The 26,380-nt window shown below is 53.0% G+C and overlaps 2 protein-coding genes and 1 long non-coding RNA gene across 6 annotated transcripts in view; 2 read left to right on the top strand and 1 right to left on the bottom strand.

Moving 5' to 3' along the window:
* Positions 1-2,484, top strand: EGR3 (early growth response 3). Of its 2 annotated transcripts, none has more exons than XM_060101916.1 (2): positions 1-154; positions 1,475-2,484. In XM_060101916.1, the coding sequence occupies exons 1-2, from the start codon at positions 1-3 to the stop codon at positions 2,482-2,484; spliced, it is 1,164 nt and encodes a 387-aa protein (XP_059957899.1). The 2 variants fall into 2 exon arrangements, with proteins under 2 accessions (XP_059957899.1, XP_059957900.1); XM_060101917.1 differs by lacking the exon at positions 1-154 and adding an exon at positions 606-645.
* An 8,126-nt stretch (positions 2,485-10,610) lies between these two features.
* LOC132492703 (uncharacterized) lies at positions 10,611-23,085 on the bottom strand. 2 transcript variants are annotated; one of them, XR_009532856.1, is made up of 3 exons: positions 23,021-23,085; positions 20,420-20,568; positions 10,611-10,974 (listed from the first exon to the last, which is right to left on the bottom strand). It is a non-coding gene; the product is annotated as an uncharacterized LOC132492703 (long non-coding RNA). The 2 variants fall into 2 exon arrangements; XR_009532855.1 differs by having other exon boundaries at positions 22,992-23,081.
* A 128-nt stretch (positions 23,086-23,213) lies between these two features.
* BIN3 (bridging integrator 3) overlaps positions 23,214-26,380 on the top strand; it is a 52,882-nt gene continuing 49,715 nt past the window's right edge. Inside the window, exon 1 of one of the 2 annotated variants that reach the window (XM_060102520.1) lies at positions 23,214-23,291. In XM_060102520.1, the coding sequence (XP_059958503.1) occupies positions 23,284-23,291 (8 nt within the window). In that variant the 5' untranslated portion in view covers positions 23,214-23,283. The remainder of the gene's footprint in view (positions 23,292-26,380) is intronic. The other variant, XM_060102521.1, reaches the window with a different exon arrangement.

The following is a 26,380-nucleotide window of genomic DNA, read 5'->3' as shown; positions in this document are numbered from 1 at the left end:
ATGACCGGCAAACTCGCCGAGAAGCTGCCGGTGACCATGAGCAGTTTGCTAAACCAACTGCCTGACAATCTGTACCCCGAGGAGATCCCCAGCGCGCTCAACCTCTTTTCTGGCAGCAGCGACTCGGTAGCCCATTACAATCAGATGGCTACAGGTAAGGGCGGCGGGGAGGCGGCGAGGAAGGAAAGGGAGAGAGGAAGAGGAGGAGGGAACGAGCTAGCGATGGATGGATGGATGGATGGATGGATGGATGGATGGATGGATGGATGGATGGATAGATGGATGGATGGATGGATGGATGGAGAGATGGGGGCGCACTGGGAATTTTCCGGGGGGCGAGTTGCTTTTCCCACCCACTCCTCCCGCCCTCCCCGATCGGGAAGGCTCGGTTGGCGACGCCACGGTAGAGGCTTCGGTTCTCCCGGGTGGGGGCAGCCGCCGACCGAAGGGAGGTAGGTGCAAGCGGCTCTGGGGTTCTCCACTTAGGGGGCGCGATCGCCGGGCTGCGCGCAAGGCGTAATGCTGTCGCCCCCTTTCCCGGGAGGAGCCCAACGTCCCTTTTCACCCGCGCTCTCCCCCCTTACTCCCTCAGCCTCCCACCCGGGATGGAGCCATGTGCGGCGTGGAGTCCCCGCGGTGGGAGAGGTACTGCGACGCTGCCTTTCCAGGGCTTTCAGCAAAGCCGTGGGGGTGTGGGGACGGCGGGGAGGGGAGAAGGTGGGGGCCCACCCGCGTGGGGGCTGCCACGGGGGACGATCCCCGGACCGAGGAGCTTGGGAAGAGCAGCCACTCCCGCCATGGAGACACCGGCCGGTTTTCCGCCGCCCTCCACTCTCGCTAAGCTGAGGCTGGGCTTTCCCCCTCCAGCAAAAGCCGAAAGCTCCTTCAGGCCCGGAGGAGGCTGGGGCTGGGGGAGGCGGCGGGAGAGCTCCCTTTGCGGACAGCACCCCTCTATGCGCCGCGGACAAAGCGTCGGAGCCCTCCGGGTCAGCTCCCCGGGCGCAGGGCGCACCGGGGGCTTCGTCGGGGCAGGAGAGGAGCGGGGTCCGGCGCGGCCAGCGCTAGGGGAAGAGGCCGAGTTGTGTGCGCTGGAGAGCGAGAGCCCGGCGCGCTCCGGGTCTGAAACTACCTGTAGCTACAGCTACCTGCCCGCCCCACCTCGGGAATAACAACAATGCTTCTCGCGCTCGCGCCTGTGTGTGTGTGTGTGTGTGTGTGGTACGGGAGTGCGTGTGTACGGCGTGTGCGGTGTGTGTGCAGCAGCCACTCCACACCCCGATCAGTAGTATTTTGCTGTATCCAGGTTGCGCCCGGGAGCGCGGCACCGCCCGCTTTGCGCCTGGCGCAGCCTACCCCATGCGCTGCGCACTCCACCCGACCGCACCTCCACACCTGGGCAAGGACCTGGGCGCCCCGGCCTGGGAGCCGACTCGGCGTCACTCACCCTTCCCCCTCTCTCCCCTGCTCTCCGCAGAGAATGTGATGGACATCGGTCTGACCAACGAGAAGCCCAACCCGGAACTCTCTTATTCGGGCTCCTTCCAGCCAGCCCCTGGCAACAAGACCGTGACCTACTTGGGAAAGTTCGCCTTCGACTCCCCTTCCAACTGGTGCCAGGACAACATCATTAGCCTCATGAGCGCCGGCATCTTGGGGGTGCCCCCGGCCTCTGGGGCACTCAGCACGCAAACCTCCACGGCCAGCATGGTGCAGCCGCCACAGGGGGAAGTGGAGGCCATGTATCCGGCGCTGCCCCCCTATTCTAACTGCAGTGATCTCTACTCGGAGCCTGTGTCTTTCCATGACCCCCAGGGCAACCCCGGGCTCGCCTATTCTCCCCAGGATTACCAATCGGCCAAACCGGCCTTGGACAGCAATCTCTTCCCCATGATTCCTGACTACAACCTATACCACCACCCCAACGACATGGGCTCCATTCCGGAGCACAAGCCCTTCCAGGGCATGGACCCCATCCGGGTCAACCCGCCCCCTATTACCCCCCTGGAGACCATCAAGGCATTCAAAGACAAGCAGATCCACCCGGGCTTTGGCAGCCTGCCCCAGCCGCCGCTCACGCTCAAGCCCATACGGCCCCGCAAGTACCCCAACAGACCCAGCAAGACCCCGCTCCACGAGCGGCCCCACGCATGCCCGGCGGAGGGCTGCGACCGCCGTTTCAGCCGCTCGGACGAGCTGACCCGGCATCTGCGCATCCACACGGGCCACAAGCCCTTCCAGTGCCGGATCTGCATGCGGAGCTTCAGCCGCAGCGACCACCTTACCACTCACATCCGCACGCATACGGGCGAGAAGCCCTTTGCCTGCGAATTCTGCGGGCGCAAGTTTGCGCGCAGCGACGAGCGCAAGCGCCACGCCAAGATCCACCTCAAGCAAAAGGAGAAGAAGGCGGAGAAGGGGGGTGCGCCTTCTGCGTCCTCGGCGGCCCCGGTGTCCCTGGCCCCTGTGGTCACCACCTGCGCCTGAGGCTCGGGCCCCCAGATCACACTTTTCCCCTTCAGTGTCTCCCGGCTGCTGGCCTGAACGCAGCCGGAAAGCTAGCCACGGAGGCTCAGGGGCCGCGCCCTGGCCTCTCCATGGACGTAAGGCACCTTGTTTCCCTTCGCTGTCCCCCGTTTCCACCCTTTCACACCGGCCAACGGTCGGGGGCCAGGGCAGGAGGCGCCTTCCCCTTGCTGCCCCCCATTAGCCAAGGCGTGGGGGCGGAAAGGTGGCGTCTAGCCCGCTTTGTTCAGTTGGGATCGTCTTGATCCAGGGGCCGCCGGGCCGGGCCAAGGACCTGCGGGGGACTGAAGGCTGGGCCCGCCCAAGCCTCGCTGGACCCAAGCACCTCACGGTTCCCCCCACGTCTCCCTCGGTTCCCCATCGAAGACCCGAGAGGGGGAGGGGGTAAGGAGCGCACCAAAGCGCAGAGCTTGCTGCCCGCCGCACGCACGCGCGCCTGCGTGCGGGGATGCGCGCGAGTGTGCGTGCTCGCGTGAGTGTATGTGTGCGTGTGTGTTTCTGTGTGTGTGTGTGTGTGTGCGCGCGCGCGCACGTGTGTGTGCGAGACTCTTGAGCTGAACTGGGCTATGTCCACCCCAAACTCTTCCCCACCTCGGGCCCCCAGGCCGCTGGGGGCCTGCACGTGGCGGGACAGAGACGGTCTTCCATCTGCTCCGAAATAATGTTTCTTACAGAAATGCCTCGGGTGCCGCCGCCGCGGTGCTGCTACCGCCGCTTAGGGTTTGGCCCCTCAGAATCCCTCCTTTTCCAAGCGCTTCCCTCTCAAGGCCTCAGGGCAGTTTGATCTTCGGGGAGAAGAAGCAGCCATCACTGAACCTGCCTTTAAAAAAAAAATGTGTTTCCTCGGCCCCAGAGATTTTAAAATCTCTGTTCCTGAGTTTGCCCTCTGCCCTTTTCCCCCCTCCTCTCCCTTCTCCCCTCTAAGCCTTTTCCCATCTCTTTCCAAACCTTTTTCCAAAAAGGCAGGCCTCAACCAACCACCCCATTTTGCCATCTTTTTGTTCTCTCACTCACATACCCATTTCTCTTCCCACAACTAATGGGAATGCAGCTTTTTTTTTTCTCTCTCTGTCATCACCAACACAACAGGTAGAATTCAAATTTATGAATATGGGGTGTGTGTGTGTGTGTGTATGTATGTATATATGTGTGTCTACACACACACACATATATATATACATTTATATATAACATACACACAATATGTATTCCTAGTAAAATAAAATCTCTAAGGTACTTGGTTATCCAGTGCAGTGCACTGGAAGAAAGAGAATTTGTAGTCATTTACAGCTTTAAATGATTTATTTTTTATGAAAAATTTAACTGATGAAATTATATCTACATATGTGTGTATGTGTGTGTGAGTATGTACATATGCATCCATATACACACATATACACACATCTCTGTCCAAATTTTCCTCAAAGTTATGGGGATGTTTGCATTAATCCATGTTGATGAATGAGGCACATCTTCTCCATACCCCAGTCTCACCTTCTCCCCACCCTACCTCACCTCTTCTCAGGCACCCCCTCCTCCCCAGCCTCCCCCACACAGGGGTGACTCTTTGGAAGTGGAGTAGTAGGGAAGGTTACTCTCTGACACAGCTTCCAGTGCAGTCTTGCCTGAATGTACTGTTCCCTGTTAGCGTTATTTCTCCTGTGGTCAGTAAGCTGCCCAGAGAGAAGGAACAAAGGTCTGGAGTTTACAGAATGTCTGTTTTTAAAGTCACTTTATGCATTTCCCACTTTTTTTTTTTTTTTAAGAAAAAAGCACCGTTTTTTTTTGGTGGCGGATAGATAATACTAAAGGAGTCTAGTGAAAGGGGGGAAAAAATCAAAGAGCAGGGGATTGTGGACTTCCAGGTACTTGGACTTTTTGTAGAAGGAGAGAGAAGTGGATGAAGTTTGCCGGGAGGGCCCATATTTTTTCAGCTGAAGGGTAAAATCTTTCTTTGCAGAGACAGTATTTTGCTGAATACTTTTTATAATGTGATGATTATTAAAAACAAAAATTTTGGTCACTTCAAAGCTGGAAGGAGGAATCAGATATCCTTTAATATTTTTTCCTTGCTCCTTCTGGTATATGCATGTCACTGCATGATAACTCTGAGTTTTCCTTTGTTTTAATAAAACTGTTCTCAGACATTTAAGCTAAACTAAGAGAAAAATAGCTTTGTTGCCAAAAGGTTGTGCTATCCAGATTTTTTATATGTCTGCATGTTTTAAGAAAAAAACAGCAAAAGAAAATGCACTCTAACTTATGTGAACTGAAAGAAAAAAATCAGGTTTTAAACAGGAAAACCTATGGGGAATGATATTTTTTGAAAGACTTTTGTATAAAGTTGAGTACTTAGAAAAAGACAAACCAGATGTAATATATTTTGTGGATGTTTTTATTTCTTGGATTTATAGTACCTTATACTAAGGTTAAAAAAATATGCTTGTTATCGTGAAAAGGTGAAATTCTTCACCAACATTTCATTTGCTCCTTTGTCACATTGTTATGCCAATATAATATAGTTAATGAAAACAGCATTTTTAAAAACTGAAATATTGAAATGGTGTAATGTTGTACCATTTGCACTGTGAGCAAATGCTAATACAGTAAATATATTGTGTTTGCTGACAATCAGCCGGCCTATAAATCTCCTTATTTTATTTCTTGTTTTCATAGCATAAAGTTTTGGTTTGGCCTGTTTTTTGTCTTGTTTTGTTTCTGGCTGGTGGTTGGTTTGATAGGTTCTTACGCCTGGTTTTTGTGGTTCTTGCTCTGAAACCCCTCACCGTGGAAACATGGAGTCTGGTGTTCTTAGAAGTTGGTTAGAATTTCGTACGGGTTCTGGCGTTTCAAACTCAATGTTGAGTGTTTACTGTGGTTCTCAGAGAATTCTACTGTGGTTCTAGGGATTCTCCTCCACCCTTCTGGGAGCGTCAAACTGCCAGAGAGATTAGGTGAACAGATTAGATGATAAGTTCGTGGGAGCCGGGGCTGATGACTGGAACCTTCTAGAATCTTTCTCTCTGGTTTCCAATGGGTATTTGAGAGTAGAAGGGAGGGGATCTCCTGGCTTATGAACTATTTCTCTGGTGGCTGCAGGGAGCACCAGAATAGGACCTGCGGTGGTCTCTGCGGCCACACTGAGTATTACTCTTGCTAGAGCTTTTGAAGCCTGAGAAACAGATGGATATTTGAGAGGGGGTTCTTCAGTGTTGGCAAGATAACCAGAAAGACTGAAAGCTTTTTGGTGGTCAGATAATTGGGAAAAATCAGGTTTAAAAGCACTACAACGCAGTCCCACTTGGACAGGATTCTCCAGGCCTCACTATTTGTAGCTGCCTGGGAAAGGGTGTCCTAGTTCTTATGACTACCCAAGGATCCGATGCTTAGAAGAGAAGAAAGAACACAGGAATTTGGAGAAATACAGGGAATGTTTTATAGAGCAGTAATCCCTCCCATCTTACAACTTCTATCTCCCATAGAAGTGATGCTTCCCTACCCTATGAGCATTCTTCTCCAGAACCTTCCCTTTCCTTAACTGACTTTATTTGCCAGCCCTAGAGCTTTCTCCATTTCTCTTGAAGAGATATGTACCCTCCATTTCCTTCCCATGTCCACATCTCCATCCTGCTCCCTTCACCTTATTTCCCATCGTTTTTAGAATCCTTTATCATTGGGAGGCTTGTTCTAGAACAGTCTTTGGACAGATCAATCCTCTCTCTCCTGCCTGCCCTCTTGCTTGGGTTTCTCAGCCATGCATTTTGCATATTATCTGCCTCAGCAACATTTAGGGACTTGGTGTCTGATACAGAGCTATGTCCGTGTAGCATGACATTATGAATGGGGGACAGTGTCTCAATGCCTGGGGTGCCATCCAGGCCAGCCATACAATGACAGAACTCTACTATGGTGTCCCTGCTCAGAAACTGCTCTTACCACCCCCCGCCCCCCACCCCACCCCTGCATCCTGCCCTCCATGTAGGCCCATCACAGTGAAAAATGTGGGTGGTCTTTCTGGTTGGCTATAGTTACTAAGACGTTGAAGGCAGACCTGGGTGGAGGAGGGGGGCTCTGGCCTTAGAAAAGAATGCTTTTGAAGTAAGAGATCAATAACAAGAACGCAATATGCAGTCTTAAATTTTCTCGCCCACACAGTTCTAGGTCACTGGCTGCCATCTTGAATTCCCTTCTCTCACCTCATGAAACTTTGAAACTTCCAAGCTGCAACCTTGTGTACAGCCACAAGGAGGTATCCTTCTTTTTTAACAGAGGGAATCCAAGATGGCCGAAAAGTCCTAATGATGGAGCATATAATCCACCTCTTTGCTAAACTGGATGAATCCTTCCAGATTTCTATGTGTTTTTCAAGTGAACACAGTCAGAGGAAGATAGCTTACTGGGTGTCTTCACAGTTAGCATTCAGCCCCACCTGCACCTTCTCCAATCAAGCCAGGCCTTCAGAGTGATACTTTCGTCAACAGTGTACTATGCGGCATGATTAATAAACTCACTTCCCATTGGTGCATATTGCTCAACCCATCCTTGTTCAACCACTGGGTTACTTGGCAATATGGCAGCCCGCCTGGCTGGCACCAGCCCTGTGTGGTGTAATCTCTGATTCACACCTTGTAGATAGATAAGGCTGCCCCAGATAGCATCACACCAGCAACCCAACCTGCCTGGGTTTTGTAAATATGGGGGGAGGAGATTCAACCCTGAAACTTAGGGGTGAAGTGGGGGTATGGTAGAGGAAAGGCCTGGATGGGGCTACCATGAGAAGGAATCAAGGGAGGCTTTGCAAAGAAGAGGCCTAGGAACAAGATCAGGCATAAAAGTGTGGAAACCTTAAGTTGTTTGGGGGTGAATGAAAGGATGCCCTCCCCCCATGCACATACCCCTCTAGAGTGGCCTACAGAAGGTGATGACTCTTTGCAAAATTGTACTCAGTAAAATGGAATTGGATACAAATGAGAAGATACTTTGTGAGAACTGGGGGCAAGGAATAGCTTACTTATATTTTTATATGGTGGTGGTTGTGGTGGTGGTGGTGAGGTGGTGGTGAGTGAGTGTGTATGTGTGTGTGTGTGTGTGTGTGTGTATGTATTATTCACAAGTATATAAAAAGGAATAGGAAGATGGATTCCGGTGAATGTAGGCAGTAGCTATGGCCAATCGTTACTGATCCCCTTTTGCTAGTCCAGAATTTGCTTGCCATAGATGAGGGGGTTGTGAGCTGCCTTTTCCCAGCCTTGATCAGCTCCCCTTGTGTCCTGGAATAATAAACCCGGGGAAAGTAGGAGACCTCTGTGTGTCCCAAAGACTAGAAATCATACTGGCAAAAACCTTAACGACTAGGGGAAAATGACTTTCTAAAAGGTGCCATGGGGTTTTAAAAATAGGTCAGAATCCTAAATCTATCTCAAGTGGTTCTTTTTAGAAAACCCACTCTTTGTGTGGAGAGGAATGAGGTCTCCAAAAGAAGGGGGAAGATCTGAGTGACGCTTGGAGCCCCTTGGTCACAGCAGTCCCTGGGACAGCCCTGAGGACATGATCACTCCCCCATCAGTCATCTAAGAAGGCCTGGAACATGTCTGGCCTCGTCAGCTTCTCCCAGCATCCCAGGTCTTGAAATTTCACCGCTCCTTTTGCTTGAAGTTTACCATCCATGCCACCTCTAATATTTTCCACGATGATCATTTTCGCAACCCTCTACAAGAACAGAGGTGGGCCAGGGTTGGGGACAGTGTCACGGGGCTTTCCCCAACTTGTGCTAAAGTCTCTGACGTGTCCATGCCCAAGCAGGAAGGGACCAGGCCCTGACTCTCCTGCCTGGGATCCTCATTCCCCATCCTCATCACGACTGCTTCATCTGGGCTCTGGAATTGGGGTCGTCCCTGCCGCTGCCCCTGCTGGCTACCAGGGGCACAGCGCTCCTCTGCCCACTGACCTGGGCATGAAAAAACTATGTCTTCCTTTCTGGCAAACACACAGATGGCTAGAAGAAAGGTTTCCGAGCAATCTTACTAAGGAGGTAATGCAAACAGATCATGGACGCAAAGCCGCAAACAAGAATTAGAGAATACAAGGTTCTAGACGGTGCCGGCTACTTAAAAGGACATGGGGCTGGTTTACTGAGATCCTGCTCCGCTCTCAAGGTCTCTGGATGAAGGACAAAGAAGGCAATCTCTGGGCCTTGGAATGCCTTTCCTGGACCTCAGGCACCCCACTCTGCTCCTACAGTCTCCTCCTTTACCCATTCCTGGGGGCCTCCAGGACTCTACAACCCTCCATTTCCATCATCACTCCAGTGATGTTCTCTCATTTGCATGGAGCGTGATCGCTAGTCCTTCAGGTGGCTCTCCCCGTGAGGCCTGCCCAGGGCCTGCAGCCGTCTCTACCTTGGACCTTTCACAGTAGCATCATGACCCAACCAAAAACAGATGCTCTTTTCTAATCCGGCCAACAGCAGACTTGAGTCCCCTTTGGGGTCACCCACTGAGTTCCCAGCGAGAGGCTCAGGAATGCTTCCATCTCTCAGCTCCCTGGAGGAAAAGAGATGGCTTAACGCCCCTGAGGCTGGAGACAGCCCAGCCCTCCATGGGGGAAGTTACCTTTGTCTGTGGCCCTGCGTTCTCTGGGGTGCTTCACGCCGGGGCTTGACCGCTTACCCAGAATGCATCAGGTCCTTGTCTCCACCAAAGGGAGGGAGATTAGTGACCAGAACAGAACTGGGCCCCCAGGAACGTTGGCTTCTTCTCAAAGACAGGCTGCAAGAGCTCTGGCGCTTTTACTCCCGAGGGTTTTTCCCCTCCAGGTGCCCAGAGTTCTTCCAGTCTTCCTTGTTCCCTTCTCCCAACTACTTAGGAAGGTCAGGCCATCTGAGCAGGAAAGCAGAAATTTTTCTGGTTCCTGCATGACCCTAGGGTACTAAGGAAAGCTTTCTTGGGGGCACTTGTTACTTACTCAGGTCTCTGTCCTGAAAATTGAGAGGCAGTTGGATAACCCAGCAGCTACTCCAGATTTTCCTTTGGGGCCCTTAACCTGCTTTGGAATCACCACCTCCATCCTAGATCTGAATCCCACCTCTTGCCACTTTCTTGCAGTGTGACTGTCAACAGGTTTCTTAGTCTCTCTGGATGTCACTTTCCTCCCATCTGATCATTACTCTTGTGGGTTTCAAAAGAAGTGATGTGTATGGTGCCTGATTCAGTGTGGGTGCTCCATAAACGTTACTCATCTTCCTTGTCCCTTGCCCCTGCCCCCTTTCCCCATCCTCCAAACCCAGATGTGAGAAAGAGGGCTCTGGCTCCACCAGGGATGGGTACACCGGTTCAAAGACGGCCAGAGGAACTTGCAGTCCTCACGACCACTCCCAACCCCAGCCACCCACTGGACATCTGTATTCTGAAAATGGATCCTCTCCACCCCCAATCTGACCAGAGGACACAAGTCCTGTCCCCTCTTGGCCACAGCTGCTTCTCATTGTTGCCATTTCTTGACCTGGTTCCTGACCCCTTCCCAGGTCCTTTTGTCTCTCTCACTTAGATGGGTGGATGTAACACCTTCCTGATCCAGTATCATCTGCAAAGTTAATTAATGTGTCATTGAGCTATTGCCTGCTTCCTGATCCTCACCAGGGATTTAAATAAAATGCAACAGCCCCAGCTCTTCCCCAACAGTCCCTCACCCTGGATCTGAGACTTGTTCTTAGTCATCAGTCCTTGACCTTAGCCTTCTGGCCAGTTCTCAGCTTCCAGCCCCAGGGCTGGTGGCACTGCCACCCCCAACCCTAGTCTGGGAGCAGAAGTGCCATCTAAGGCTTTAATGGCAGTGATGTTCTATGAGAGAATCAGGGATGTCAGGGCCCTTACCTCATCCCACCCCCCTGGGTGGGTTCCCCTAGATTTGTAGAGTCACAGGGGACCCTGAGAGGCAATTTAGTCCAACACTCCTTTTCAGGTAGGGAAATAGAGACCTCCAGAGGTCCCATGGCTTGTCCAAGATCACACATCCAGTAAAGGCAGAGCCAGGATTTCAGATCCAGACTATCAGTGGAGGGTCCCATAAGAAGGTGCCGATTGCTTCATTTATTTAATAAATATTTATGGAAGGATAGAGCCGTGAACAACAAAAATCCCTCCATTCTCAAAGATTCTCTTCTCCGGGGCAGAAACAGGTAGAAGACAAACAAGCAAATACATATTATGTCAGACTGTGATCTATATCGCAGAGAAGAATGCAGCAGAGGAAGGAGGAGTGCTGCCGAGCGGGTTACCATACATTACGGGGTGGTCCAGGACAGCCTCACGGGGAAGGGGCCTCTGTGCACAGATGCAGGAGGTGACACAGCTCGCCACACAGGGGCCTCTGGGCAGAGAGGGGCTGGAGAGTGTAAAGGTCCTGGTGATGGCGTTCTTGGGCTATTCAAGGAATCACGTGGAGCCAGAGTGCCTGGAAAGGAGTGAGGCAAGGGGTCAGCCATAGGAAGAAGTCAGAGAGGTAGTGTGGGACCAGATCACAGAGAAAGCAAACACAATCTGAAGCCTCATGGTCAGGGAGAGGCCCCCCACCCACCCAAACCCGCCACCGAGCCCCTGGGGAGAGCCACCACCTGTGCCTGGGTGTCCTCTCCCTCTGCCCAGGCTGCCTCTCCTTTCAGCCTTCAAACCCCCCCTTCCCCTGCTTGGCTTCTTCATCTCCCTGACTGCAGTCTTCTTAAACTTTCTTCCACGTCCTCTCAGAGGCCACCGATGCCTCCTAAACTCCAGCTTGTCCACAGAGAGATAGAACTGCCTCCCTTGGGAACCAAAGCCCGTGAACCCTTTCTCTTCCCGTTGCCTTCTGCCTTGGTGGCAAGCTCCTAACAAGATGGATGACCGTTCCTGCTGCCCAACCTGAGAGTGGGAACCTCCCGTGGCCTCATGTCTCAGAAACTGCTCCTGCAAAGGCAGCTCCCTCCTGCTGTGGCGGCATTGGCCACGTCTCCTGCCTTGGCAGAGCTGGTGGATGGCCACGTTCCTCTGATAGGATCCTATTCTTACCCCAGCCCTGAACGTGTACGATGGGACATTCCTGAAATCACTTCATCCACAATCTTCCCATCCACAGGCTGCAGCTCCCTGGATTGTTGCAAATCTTAGTCTTGGAGCATCATTTCTATACACTTGTCTGAGCAGTTTCATTCTGGAGAAGAAAAATGTCTTCCCCTTGCCTTTTCTTTGGTCTTCCACTTCGTGTCTTTCCAAAAGCCCCCATCAGTCTCTGTCTTTCTGTGGCAACTTGGCATCATCCAGAGCTTCTTTGCATCTATTCATTTATCCATTAATTTAGCAAAACTGTATTAAAAGCAGGTCCGGGTGCCCCGGGGAGGGGAGGGAAACAGCAGGCAGTACAAAGACAAACATGCACAGGACACTGACCCTACCCTCAAGGATCTTCCATTCTGTCAAGGGAGAGGCAGATGCATAAACAGACTATTTCAATAAATGGGGCCTGGTGTCATGTGATGGTGGTTCCTGATAGTAAGGCACCTAAATCAGAGCCTAGTGGGAGGCGGGGGAGGTAGGGTGGGTTGAGGGAAACTTCCTGGGGGATCTTAGAAAGTCCTCTCCCAGGTCCCACAATAATAATGAAACCCCACAGGTACTGAGAACTTACTACCTGCCAAGTGCTGTGCTAAGGTCTCTTGTGAATTATCCCATTGGACTCTAGGTAGAGTGGATCTACCTGGGATGCTCACCTGGTGGCCTGTAGGGCTGCTCACTCTCTTGTCCTTTTCCCCAAAGAGGAAGAGAAAAATTCCAGTGGCCCACAGGCCCCAGGAAACAACATAGCAGCTTGGAATCTCTGGAGCAGGCCCAGCTGGCTTGGTGGAGGTTGTCCAACCCAGATGACACTTCCCTATGTTACATTCTGGTTGCTACTTCTTGCTACAGGGCAGCCATTTCTGGCGCTGGGGGGAGGGGTTAGGATGGGGGTCCCATCTTCTGATTCTCCTCGGTCCGTGTAGAGCATCCCTCCTGCTGACCTCCCTGCCTGCTCCTCAGCCCAGAATCTGAGATGGTAAGCTGGGAGCAAAGACCGCCCCACACCCTCTTTCTTTTGGGCACTTAGAGTTCAGCTTCCACAATTCCAGACATGGACGGACCTCTGCCTTCCCCCTTCTCAGCCCACCCACCTGCTTCTCCTTTGCTGCTGTTGGAAGAGCTCAGGCTCTCAGCCAAAAGACCAAAGGCATAGCTTCAGCCCTAGCATTGCCTTTCCCTCTGTGTTAGACCATAGGTCAATCTTGGAACTTGGCTGAGCCTCTGTTCTCCCGTCTGTACAATGGAGTTAATGCCCCTACTCTCCACAGGGCTGTTGAGCAGATGTGCTGCTATGTAAAATTGTGAAAAAGAGCTATTCTGTCCCAGAAACCTGAAGAAGACTGTTGAGGGATGCTTTGCTCCTTTGACAGGTGAATATTCCAGGCTGATGTTCCCGGCAGAGCTAGGAGCTAGGCCTGAGCTCTCCCTACTAGATCAGGTGAGGAAAACACACAGGGTCCAGATGGCTCAGAGACGACAAGCTCAGGAATGGTCCCTGCTTCACAGAAACTTCTGGGTCTTGGGGCGCTGAAATCTACATCCAATGAGAATCTATATCGTCAAACAACTGTACACCTCTGGGCTCCACTGCACCAGGAGTCAGGCGATCTGGCTGTTGGTCTTGACTCTGAGATTAGCACAAAATTGTACGATGCCTGCAAAGTCACAGCGCCCCTCTGGGTCTTAAAGTCCTAGCAGGAAAGTGAGTTATCCATACTAGCACCCCCAGCTCTGATGCTCTGGGACCAGCACACAGTACACACAAGACCCACCCCTTCACCTCCCCACAGCGGGGCTGAGCCAGAGCCTACGGCGGCAGGACGGCAGGACGCGGGAGAGACCTCTGCTCCTGGCCTCCTGGGCCTGAAGTTAATGATCCTGCTTCCTGCTGCTCAGACTTTCCGGCCTCTCTCCAGCCCCACTGGCTCCCTGAGCCCCCTGTTCCCTGACTATAGTTCCTTCTGGCCTGTGTCTGTGGTGGGGGAATGTTCTGCGGCTGTGATTGTTTGGGGACTGTGCTTTTTAACGCTTTCTCTCCCTTATTTGCCTGCAAAGTGCGTAAAAACTGGCATTTAGTGAGGTCCCCTGGTTTGGGGTTCCATTCAATCCAAATGCTCTCAGAGTGGCCTGAGGGGCGTGGATGGTCAGCCTCCCGCCCATGGACTGGAAGGCCCCGGAGGCTGGCCGGCTCCTGGCAGGAGCCACTGCCCCGCTGAGGGAGCAGCAGGACCTGGAGGGCTCAGAAGCTCTGACTCTGGGTCTCCACCCTGAAGACTCATACTGCTGGGAGTCCTCCATTTTTGGATTTTAGCCCCAAACCCACCACCTGAGCCTCTGCCTCTCCTACCGGGAAAGACCTCTCAGGAGGTTCTGGAACCTCATTCCTTCTTTCCAACCACAAAGCCCAAAGCCCATCCTCCTCCTAACAGGCTGCCCGGAACCAGCAGCACCTCCCAGCCGGCACACCCTCTCTCCCTTATCTAAACATCACCTATTTATTCCACCCCTCACCCCACTGGAGCATCTGCTGGGTTTCCCAACCACCCCTGGGTCAAGCCTGTGTCGGATGGGTTGAGTCATCACCTCCACCTCCTCCCCAACTCTCCCAGGTCCCAGGGCTTGGTCTGGTTTAGCAGGCTGGGAGGGACGAGGCATCCCTCCCACGTAAGGAGAATCCGAGGCCCTACGGGCCTCCCGGGACTGGGATTTTCCTGATGTTCAGCCTACCTTTGTCTTCCCTGGAACGATACCTGGTGGGTCCCCCTATGTCAGCACCATAGACCCCTCCATCACCCATTTGACCACCCAACAGATCGCCTGAGTTTGCTTCCTGCCCAGCTCTCCCCTGCAGCGCCTTCTCTGAGTACTCACGGAAACTTGGACGCGGCAACTAACCTCTCTGGGCCTCAGATGACACACCTCTGAAATGGGGATAATAATACCTCGCCTGCCTCAGGCAGGACCCTGGGCCAGCCGATTTCCCAAGGTCCTCTTCCGGTTCTCTTAGGTCTGCTCATTCTCAGCTCTTCCTCGCCCCTACTCTGAGAACAGCACCTCATCTGCACCCACTTGGGATTCTTAGCTCGCTTCTTCCCCATCCTTGGCACACCAGCCTTCTCCCAGCAGCTCTCTCCTTGGCTCCCACCTCTCTCCCATCCACATCGCCCTACCCTTGAGTCTCTCCAGACTTTCTTATAGAAATCTCCAAACATATCCAAGAACAGGCCTCCAGACACCACCCCATCCCACGCCTCCACCAGAGGTTCAGGTCACCACTTCCCTCTGCACTCCCCCCGCATCGTCCAGGGAACCCCAGAGGTTACAGAGCAAAGCCCAGTTTCCCTCTGGGGACCAGAAGATGGGCTCTGGCCTCTGTTCACGCAGCATTTTGGAGCTGGCGGGGCCCTCAGCGGTCCCTTCTGTGTGCAGCCCAGTGGCGGCAGGGCAGAGGGGGGTATGTGTGCGGCGGGGGGGGCTCCCCTCTTTGTACGCGCCCTGCACACATGCTCACAGCGGCCTCACTCAATTCTCCGGCAAGCAGTCTCTCCTGCCCTCCCTCCCCCTCTCGATTTCTCTTTCTGCGCTGTGCTCCTAGAACACACCCTCCCAGCCCACCGATCCTACACATGCCACTGCGCTTTACAAGCATCAGCTCCAGAATTTCCCAGTTCTCCACTCGCTCCTCCACCCCCAAAAGGGTGGGCCCCTGGCTGCCCACAAGACAGACGTGCCTCAGCTTCCCCCAGCCTGCCTTTATCAGAAGGGTTTTTGCAGGCTCCTCCCTAAGCTCCTCACCTCCCTTTCCCCCTGAACGAAAGCAGCTCAAGGTCCCCAGCAGCCCTGGCAGCCCTTCCCCGGCATCTGGTGAAAGGACAAGAAAGAAGAACTGTAGGTTCTTTTTTCCCCAAGACTCCTAGATTTTGCACCAAAATGCAGGGTGTGCTCCTGTTTGCATCTTTTTTTTTTTGTTTCCTTTCTGAAAATAACCATGAAACTATCATTTCCTCCCACTGCCTTTTCCCTATCTTATTTGGATTAGCAGAGTTGCTGGGAGAGGTGCTTTGGAGCCATTGACAGCCTCCTTCTCTGACCTGCGCCTGGAGGACTCACAGGTGGCCCTCAAGCAGGTGCTGCCAGATGGGTACTGGGTCCCACAGGTTGGAAGGAAGGAGTGCAGACGCTGGGCACGGAGGGTCCAAGAGACCCCCCCACCCACCAAAAAAACCCCAAAAAACCCAGCAACAATCAAGGGCTTCTGGGAAACCAGGTTCTGCCTGGCCTTGTCCCCAGAGTGGCATATATTGGGAAGAACTCTGCCCTGGTTTTCCCTTAGCTGTAGCTCCTGGGTGTGGGGGAAGGACCGGCAGCTCAGCCCCCGGGGCCGACAGGGAGGGAGGCTACAATGGTTGCAGACCCTCAAAGTGTGTGTGCGGGGTGGGGGGGATGAACACAGAGGAATCTGTACTTACACAGGAAGGAAAATGGGGCACATGCTGGGGAATGTATTGCTCTTTTTCTATTGTGTTTCCACGCTCCTCCCATTCAGCCATTCTGGGCACTCATGCTGCTGCATCAAGCAAGCCTCTACAGATGCCAGATCCAGGGCTGGGGGCGGCGGATCTGAGAGGCCCCCAAAGGAAGCTGCAGCTCACTGCACCCAAGCGCCTTCAGGGTCCAGCCGCCTGACTTTCCCTTGACTTGCTTGAGAAACTGGGTTCTCCCGCCACCCCCATCCTGCTCAGCCCTCGCTGTGGAGAGCTGCTGGCCCCGCAGATCTCAAGCCCTCTGTGACCCCTCAGAGAGGTCCAGAGGCAGCGGCTTGGGCAGAGGGAAGGCACTTAGACACGGAGGGGCGGGGAGCCTCTTCTTGCGGGGCGCCCCATGGGCCCGGCTCCTGGAGCCCGGCCTCTGAGGCCTGCGGCCACCTGGCTTTACTTCTGGTTGAAGATCACCCTGGGGGGGGGTCCGTGGGGCCCGGGAAGTTGCAGTCCCATGTGAGGCAAGCGATGGCTGGAGGAGGGTCTAAGACCTGTACTGCACACAGACCTTGGCCTGGCCCTGTGGGGTTTGGGGAGTCTGTGCCCCCGACCCCCTCCTCGCACTCGCTTAGCCTCCCTTCCCTTCCCTGTGTGCCTTCTTTGGGGGTCCTTTGCTGATCAATCCGGAGGTGCCGCGGGTCAGGGCTGGAGGTGGGCAGCTGGTCTGGCCTCAGTGGTTCCACTGGCTCCTCCTATGCTGTGAGACCCCCTCTACGTCCCCGCTCATGCTGGGTACCACCTTCTCGGGTGACCAGGTTTACCCTCAGGAAGGCTGGAGTAGTGGCGTCTGCCCCATCTAATTCCTCCGGGTCGGCCTGCGGCAGCGGGGACCTCTTTCTTTTCCTTGATGGCCCTCGCCTGCCCGAAAGGCAGAAGCCTTGACATGGTGAGCTCCTCCCCCACCCCACTGTCCTTCCAAATACATCCACCCCATATGCACCCTCTCAATCCTGCACCTTCTTCCCCAGAGGGACCCTTCTCCTCCCCCACTCCTGTGTCAGGCTGAGCTGCTATTTGGGGCTCTGGACGGCCCTGCGGTGTAATCAGTGCCCAGGGATAATTGCCACCTGCCCTGCCGGTGTCTGGGGGCTGTCTCGGCCACAGCAGCAGGGGGTGGATGCTGGCAGCCAGGCCTGGAGTGAGGTCAGGCTAGGGCAATCCTCCCCATCCCCCCAGATCTGTTCTTTGCCACCTATAGGAGCTGCAAGGATTCCCCACTAAAGCCATGCTCTCCCGGGGGCTGTGCCCACCTGGGAGGCCCTGTGGCTACAGTTGGGAATGGGTGGCCATCCCAGCCAGGGGACAAAAGTCTGGAGGCCACTCTATCGCCCACAATCATCTCAAAGCCTGTCCCCCCTATACTGTCCCCAGTGGGTACCCTCCCGCAGCTGCAAGCTGACCACGGGACGGCACCACGGCTGGAGCACGGGCTTTGCAGCTAGGACTTCAGTTTGACATTCAGCCCAAGCTTTCCTGGGGTCAAGCCCTCCAAGCCTCACAGTCCTCCTTCAGGGAAGAGGCAAACGAGATGACCTGTGAAAGTAGGTCTCCCATAAATGCCAGCTCCCTGACCTTTTGCTACTTTCTTTTCTACTCCGAGGCAGTTTACACAGCCTGGGTTTTAAAAACCTGTCGTTCTCACTTGGCCGACTCTACGACGTTGGGCAATCCGTTCAGCCTCGGTTTCCTCATCAATAAAAAGGAGATAATCAGAGGAGCCTCCTCATCAAGTTACTGTGAAAAAGGCATTATCTAATACATGCCAAATGCTTAACCCAGTGCCACTAAATGTCAATGGTAGTTACTATTATGGGAAACTTCCGAGGGCAGAGAATGGGGCTTGGGAGCATCCAGAGGCCAGTTGTAAGACACTCAGGGGAGCAGAGACTGAAGAGACAGGCCAGAGCTGATGGGACTAACTACACAGCAACCCTGGCACCTGGACATCTCCTATTGCATTGATGGCCCTGGGGGCTGAGGGTGATTTCTCCCAGGCCTTCTCCGTCTTTTAACCAGACACCTGTGGATGTTTTCTTATTAAAAGAGAATCACGGGTTTCCCTGGTGGCACAGTGGTTAAGGATCTGCCTGCCAATGCAGGGGACACGGGTTTGAGCCCTGGTCCGGGAAGATCCTACGTGCTGAGGAGCAACTAAGCCCACGCGCCACAACTACTGAGCCTGCGCTCTACAGCCCGAGAGCCACAACTATGGAGCCTGCAAGCCTAGAGCCCATGCTCCGCAACAAGAGAAGCCACTGCAGTGAGAAGCCCCGTGCACTGCAACAAAGAGTAGCCCCCCTCGCCGCAACTAGAGAAAGCCCGCGCACAGCAACGAAGACCCAAAGCAGCCAAAAATAAATCTTAAAAAAAATTAAAAAGTAAAAGAGAATCAGCAGTAGCAAAATCAAGATGAAGTACTTTGATCTTGAGAGATGGAGAAATAAAATTTCTTTTTTCTTTACTGTTAGAGTCCAAGGCTAATCTGTCCTGACCCTTGGAATTCTTCACACAGATATCCATGAGTGACCTACTAGGGCCACTCAGAGCAGTGACTTCTTCCTAGGGTGGAACAACACTGCTGGGGAGAATGGGCTGCAGGGCTGGGCAGAGAAAACAGGATTCACAGGGCCAGCCAGTCCCTGACACAGCCCAGCGTCATCCCTCCCTATTTCTCTTCCCCAACCAGGCAAAGAGCTCCCATCTCTGGCACCCTGGCCAACAGGCCAGACCAGGAGAGCGCCTTAGCTCTCCTGCCCTACCAGCACCACAGCAGGTGCAAAGGCCACTTTGGATAGAAAGATGAGGCCAAAGTACTAGATACCGCCCCCTTGAGGATGGAGAAGAAAAGAGAATGGTGAAGTGTGGAGCGTGGAAAGTGGGTACCATCCCCACCTGCAGGAACTTCTCAACCCCAATCCGAGCCCTGAGGATGCCAGCCCTAAGGCATTTCTTTACCCCACCATGGCCTGGGTACCAGCCCCACATCACAGCCATGATGACTCCACTGTGATCTCCCTCCTCCTTTTCAGCCACCAGCTCCCCACCTCAGGAGCCACATCTTCAGGGACTTCCTCTGACTTCCCCTTGGTGGACCCACCTGGAGGAACAGGCCACCCAAAGCCAACTTGGACCGCGGGAGCATTGGGCTCAGTGTTCCTCCCGCAAGTTCTCTTTCCAGTGGGCGCCTCCTACTGTGGGGCAAGTCGTCAGGGGGCTGCCCAGGCTTGACAGAGCATCCCTTGGACTGATGCCTGGGGCATATGTTGTCCAGGGGGGACTGTTTTCCCTCCTGGTGTGCTCTCTCTCTCTCCCTCACTCTCGTCTCCTGCCTGGCTTCTGTGAGCTAATCAGGGAGCAGGAGGGGGAGGAGGGGGATGCTGCTTGCCTTCCCCGTTATCTGCAGCAATCCACGGTGACTAATGCTCCCAGTTGGTAAAAAGGCAGTGTAATCAAAACACTTTTTTTTTTAGTCCTTAAAGTTAGTCATTCTCCCAGAGTGGAGGAAAAAAAAAGCCCACAGCAGGCACCATGAAATGCAAGCTGAGAGACTCGCGCTGCGGATGGAACTAAAGCACTGGCCGTGGCAGCTCCCTGTGGGTCTGAGGCTCGGTCCCTCCTCCTCTGGGCCCCTTGGCTAGCCTTCCTCCGCACCCTCATTTGTTCTTGCTTTCCTCGATGTCTGGGCTGTCCGATCCCTGAAGGACTCCCATGCCAAGCTGGGATCTGCCCTTTCCTCTCACCCTGCGAGGTGCTGCCACCTGCTGGTCCTGAGTGCTCCAAACCGGAGGAAGCGTATAAAAGCTCCCAGGCCGAGGCGGAGGGCCAGATATTTTGTTAGTTAGGTGTGTGGTCATGTGCTGCCCCCTCCCTTCACCCCAGCCCGGCCATGGGCCAGGTTGCCCACGTTGGATTCTCCATTTTGCTACTTATTATTAGCTTCACGCTAATAATAATAACAGTACCTACCTCCTAGAGTCATTGTAAACATTAAACAGGAACCGCTTAGAATACGGCCTGCCACAGCGTGAGCGCTCAATTCACTCATAAAAATAATAACAACAAAATAACAAACTGGAATGTATACCGTCACATTGCCCTTACTCATCCATGGCAGACATGGCTAATCAATCACAGAGTTTCCCCATCAGGAGAAGATTTCCCAGCATCCTCAGCACAGCACTCCAGCACTCCCTAGATGTCTGTGTGGGGAAGCTGGGAGAGGAAGTATATGACAAGCTCAGAGATGAGGGTCAGTGGGGAGCAGCTGCTTACCAATTACTGCGTGAAAAGCTCCAAAGAGAAGTCAGGGGTCTGATGGCAGAGCTGGTAGTTCTTCAACTCCTTTCCCTCTGGTAAATAGCTTTGTCCGCTAAAGTAGATCTCTGCCACCTGAACACTCATTAAACTTCCGGCTTAGGCTTCTGGGGAGAAAGCAGTAGTCAGCAGGCTTGAAACCAGGAGAATCTACCTCTACCCAAAGCTGCTCCACTCTCTGCTTCCACCTAGAATGTGCTTGTATTCTATTCCACCCCACCCGCTGAAGGGTCAACCTGTATTGTGCTGTCCTTTGGTTACGGAAGAGAAAGACATAGCTCCCAGCCCTGGGTCTAGAGACCCTGCCCCTGAGTTCTCCCCAACAGTGGGAAGTGTTTGTGCTTCCTCACGCTCAGCTCCCCGGGAATCCATACATGGCATGCCACACTCACGGAGGGAAGCCTGTGGGTCCACAGGATAGCAGGATGCCTGCCTCAGCCCAGCATCCAACCTCAGCCCAGTAGGCCTCAAGCTGAGCCAATGAGCCACAGGTAAGGAGACGGAGCTCAGCTCAGAGCAGGCACTCTCCTTACAGACGCCCAGGAAGCCAGCACTCTTCCTAGTCCCCTCAAAAGTCCTGCTGGCTACATGAAAGGTTTGGGGTTGAAAGTAAGCAGCACAGCCTTAGTAGGGCCTCAGTCTGAATCCTTCCATCCCAGAAGGTACATGTTTGGCTTCATTCCAAGACATCCATGATTCCTCAGACCAGCTCACTTCTCTGGGTTTGCCTCTGTGTTTGGGCCCCATCTCACATGGCTTCCCCGTTCTCCTGTTTCCTGAGGGCCTCTGGAGTCAACAAGAGAGTTGACTTAGATTCTCAAACTGTTGGAGACTTTGGTGATGTGATCCATCCACTCATCTTTTAAATGAGGGGACCAAGGCCCAGAAAGGAGATGGGACTTGTCAGCTGTAGGGTTAAAGAACTAGAGCCCAGTACTCCTCCAGATTCTTAATCTAGAACTCATCATTCTTGCCCTGCAGGATGTGGTTTCCACCCCACAGCCCTGAAACAGACTTGCCCTGGGTTATGGCGGTTGCCTAGGTTAATACTTGGAAATTCTTTAGCACTGTGGGGCAATAACTCGGGGAGACAGCGTAGGGGGAAAGGAGGAAGCAGGTGGGGAAGCCATCCACAGGCGCTGAAACTCCATAAACACATTGCACCCTCCGTCCATGTATCACACCCTGTGCAAAGCAGCAAGGACTGTCCCTCCCTTTGCCCACACTCTCTGCCCCAGCTGCCCTTTGGTGACTTCTCTTCTTCCTCTTTCCTCTTCAAGGCTGCTCTAGTGCTCATTTTGGCCTGTTTCCTGAGGAGTAACAATGGTGATGAAGCGGATCTGTGTGATGTGCTTGGGGGCCCACTCAAGAATGGAAATAGAGAATATAAATGAGAGACTACTTCCCCTGGACAATTTTCTGAGCTCCCCCATTCCCCCTGGCCAAGCCCTCCACCCTACCCTGGGAGGTCAGAACAAACTATACATTGCTTTGCTCTAGTTCATCAGCTTAACTACTCCCCAAGCATCCTTTATAACACTAAAGCCCATTTGAAGCAGAATTCTTAGAGAGAAGGCCCTTGGGTGTCCAGCAGTTACCAGCAGCCTCACTGCCTCCTGCTCTCTCTTCTAAGGCAGGGAGGTTTTGGAGGGTGAGGAAGTCAACTTGGCCCAGAACAGTTTAGGAGGGATTTTGGAAGGACCCACGGCAAGGGAGCTGCTTGCCTGGAACTCAGTCCTCTTCTCATTCACCATAGGTTCCCTCTGCCTGGACCCTCCCCAGCCCTCCCCTCAGACTCACCGAGCCAGCCTGATTTGCCTTCAGGATGTGGTTTACCCATTGGCTCCTCCCAGAAGCCTTCACTAAAACTCCATGTGCAGTTTGGGGATGGGGGGAGCCTTACAGGCTACCACAGCACTTTCTCTCCCATCATATATTATTACTTCGTTGCCTGTTTATCTCTCTCTCCAGGTAAGTAGCCCTGGGAGGGCATAAGGGCAGGATCCGTACTGCTTTTTCATGGTTGTATCCTTGAAGTTAGCTCAGTGCCTGGCACATTGTAGGAGCCCAATGAATATGTGTTAAATGAATGAGCATAAAAATGGAACCATTCACATCATTTGGGTTCTGTAGTGCCGAGCACAGAGGGAAGACTGGAAGACTGCGAGACTGGGAGCAACCCTTACTCTTTGTCCTCTTTTGTTGAGTAAATCCACAGAACATTCCAACCTGAAAAGCACTATTCTATTTTCTATTCAGAGCCCTGTGCCATTTTGGAGGAGCGAAAAGATCCATTTGTTTCTTTGTAACAGGTAACTATGTACAGGGTACAAAATTTAAAAGATACAAAAGACCGTACAGTGAATGTAAGTCTCCCTCACACCCACTCCTTCATCGCTCCTTTCCCCCCTGCCCCCGCTAGACAACTAATTACTGCTACTGTCCCTGGATGAGAAATCTCTTTACAAACTGAAAAACTAAGGCAATCCCCGGTTAAGCAACACGTGTAGTCCGTGGAGGAGAATTTTACCAAGTCAGCGTTTAAGGCACAAAACGCACCCAGGGGTCCTCATGCCCCCGCCACTGGCTAAGTCCTCTGGAGCCCCTAAGCCTAGGCGCCAGGGTCGCGGGCCAGGGCAACTCCGCGAAAGCAAGCGGCAGCGTTAGGGTTAATGAGTCTGGCCCCGCCCTCCCGGCCCGCCTCTTCCTGGCAGAGGGGGGCGTGGCTCACGTCACTTCCTGGAGACTGGCTGAATCCGGAAGCGATCCCCCAGGACCGAGTTGCAGCTGAGGACCCCGACGGCAGGGCCAGGTTCGGGACCATGAGCTGGTGAGTGGGGCCCAGGCGGCGGGGGCAGCTGGAGCCCCCGGCCTGCAATGCGCTTTGCCCTGCGTCCGTCCGACTTGAGTCCCTTGGCCCGCGCTGCCCGCGGACCCTCCGCCCCGGAGCAGGGCCCGCTTGGCCCCAGCCCTTGGGGTCGTTCAAGGGGCCTTCCTCTGGTGCTTTCCTGGAGGCTCCAGCTCTCGGCAGGCCTCACCGGGAGGTGGGGCAGGCGATTCCTTTACAGTGGGATCCCGCGTCTTTTTCCTGACTCTGTTCCAAGGTGCTGGTCCCGTCCGTCTTCTCTCAGCTGCGTGAAGTGAGGGACGCCCCTGTTACCTCCTTTCCTAAATATCCGTTGAGAAATATCCACTCCTCTCTCCCCCGTGGGCATCTCTCCACCACTGCCAGGTGGCCCTCATTCTGGCCGTCTGAGCGCAGTTCATGGATCAAGACCCCTAGCTTTCAGATGAGTAGCCTTTGCCCCACTTAGTCTTCAAGAGACAAAACTTGCTTCTCTTTCGGAAGAGGCCAGAATTACCCACCACCCGCACTCCCATTATGGGGTTGGACTAGTTTTTTTCCAGGGCCTTACCCACTCATTGCTTTCCCTGTTAAATTAACGTAAGTAAGCTTAAATGTTATGGGAACTATCAAGCCGTGAGAAAAGAAGCCAGGGAGCCTCAGAGTAGTAGTCACAGCTCCACAGCTGGCACGTGCGTTGCTATGGAACTGTACGATACTTGGCTCATAGCAGACACTTGATAATGTTTAATGGTTGATTTCTTTTGTAAGACTCAGTTTGCCCAAAGGACCTTACCTTCAGGCTTAAGGGCCTAGATATCCACAACCCAAACCTCAGGGCATGCAACTCAAGTGTGCTTGTATGAATGCATTCACCCCCGGAGATGTACAAGATGAATCAGTCTTTTTGGAATCCAAGTTACGTTAGCATAGGGTACATGTTTGCCACTCTCTCCTCAGAGTCTAGCCTGTCTCTTTACGAAAAGTGCACGTTAGCTAGTTATGAATGAGTGAAATGGTAGAATATTCTTTAGGAAGGCTCTTGCAGGCTCACATTTGGCCATGAATGGAGACTAAGCTCTGGCCACAGACAGCTGATGTCATTCAGTGTCAGGGACAGCCCTGTAATGTAAAATGTAAGCCATTTCTGTCCCCTCCTCCCCGCTGCTTCTTAGACGAAGATTGACCGACAGATGTCAGACAATCAGCACCAGCACGTGGGGGTCAGCCCCGAGCAATCCCCTAACAAGCCCCAGCAGGAGCTGCTCCTTTTCCCACCACCTTTGCTCCAGGAGGCCGATAGGGGGCTGGAGCCTTAAAAAGCTAACTTTCGCGTCTTGTTATAACCTAGTTAGTGATGGGCATAGTGGCAATCCTTCAATTCCCCTTCCTAGAGGAATTACTTCCTTAAAGGATCAACCTGGGTCCCTTTACTTTGTGATGTAGATGTCTTCTTGCCTGCTGCATCTTGAATCTTTGGCGTTCTCTTACCTAATGTCTCAAAAAGCAGACAGTACAGGTGCTTTACATTGCCTAGACTGGCATTTACAATTCTTAAGGATGAATCGATCTTTTCTTCACAAATCAGAAGAGTGGAGCAGAGACCACTAAAGGTAGAGGATTCTCTGGGTGATCTGAGACGCATTGTTTCTACCTGTCTTACAGAAATCTTTTTTCTGAAAAACTAGTAGCCTATTTCAGGCTGGAGAGAATTGAAATTGACAAGTAACTGCCCAGCCAAAGCTGAGATTTTGTCCAGTAGAATTAATTTAACAATACGCACACATCTTGGCACCTCCTTGGACTGAGGGTCACAACCAAAAGGGTGGCTTTGTCCCTCAAAGCTGAGGTTCCGTTCTCTTCCTCCTTAGAGGGCTTCCACGTCATCTCTTGCATGGCCCCTGACTCTCTCTCCCTGGGAGGGGAACAGCACCAGCGCCTGGGCACACAATTGCACTCAGTTCCTGGCTCAATGGCTGGCAAGGGGACCAGGGCTGGGTCGTTCTGATTCACTCCTGGAGTGGTTTTCCTGCTCCCAGAATGAATCCATCCATTCATCTGAGATTGGAATTCTCAGTGGGGGAAGAGACCAGAGTGACGTAGAGCCGTCATGGGAGGCTGATGCCCAAGGTCAAGTTCACCAAGCACATGGGATATGCCAGCCATCGTCGAATAAGGCCTAGGGGTACGTGCGGCCCATGGTCCCCAGAGGGTAACCATTGTTCTGGGCTAGGCTGGGCTTTCAAAATGTCACAGTGAGAAATGTCCAATATTGGTGCCCTTTGCACACTGTGGACTTTGCATGAAGAGTGAGAGGTCTTTGTTCTCTGCTTCCTCAGTGCATGCAGCCCGCCCACCGCCTGTTTGTTTAGTGGGCACTTGCTGCCTTCCTGTACCATCTACTCATCCATCCGTCCACTGACCTGCTTTTCAGCAAGGTGGCCCAGTGGTGGGCTCTGCTCGGAGGAAGGCATTTGATGTTTACATCTCAGATCACTGATCCACCTCTTGGCCCCAAGCCAAGTGCTGCTTTCTTACCCCTCCTCCTCCGTGTCACCCCACCCCCCCGTGTGTGTGTGTGTGTCTTTATTCTGGTGTGGAGGGAGAATTAAATGGAATTAAGGATAGTGACCTGAATCTTGCTTAGCTGTCTCCAGGACCCGTAGCCTTCCTTGGAACCACACACCTTCATCGTGATCTTAGGCTTCCGTGGCGAGGAAAAAGGAGCACTGCTGGAGGAAATCATCCTGTACCCAGAGGTTCAGGAGTGTGACTCAGAGGGAAGGAAATTAAAGTCAGTGCAGATGAATTGGTAGCAGTTGGAGTGCTGAGTTCAGGCTCTGGTTCCCTCATTCACAGTGTGGCCTGGTTAGGCATCTGATCTTCCTCTGTCTTGTTTTCTCCAATTATAACATGGAATGGATAAGCTCAGCTGATACTTTGTCACCCAGACCTGTTGTGAAAAGAATGGAAACCCTGCAGATGCTATTTTTTTTTTCTGACTCTTCTGGGCTCTTCTGCCCCTTAAATATTGGTATTCCTCAGGGAACATCTTTTTTCTTTTTTCTTTTTTT

This window comes from Mesoplodon densirostris, chromosome 6 (genome assembly GCF_025265405.1).
Source record: "Mesoplodon densirostris isolate mMesDen1 chromosome 6, mMesDen1 primary haplotype, whole genome shotgun sequence".
NCBI lineage: Eukaryota > Metazoa > Chordata > Mammalia > Artiodactyla > Ziphiidae > Mesoplodon > Mesoplodon densirostris.
Note: the sequence above shows the minus strand (reverse complement) of the source record. Positions and strands in the feature narration are given on the sequence as shown.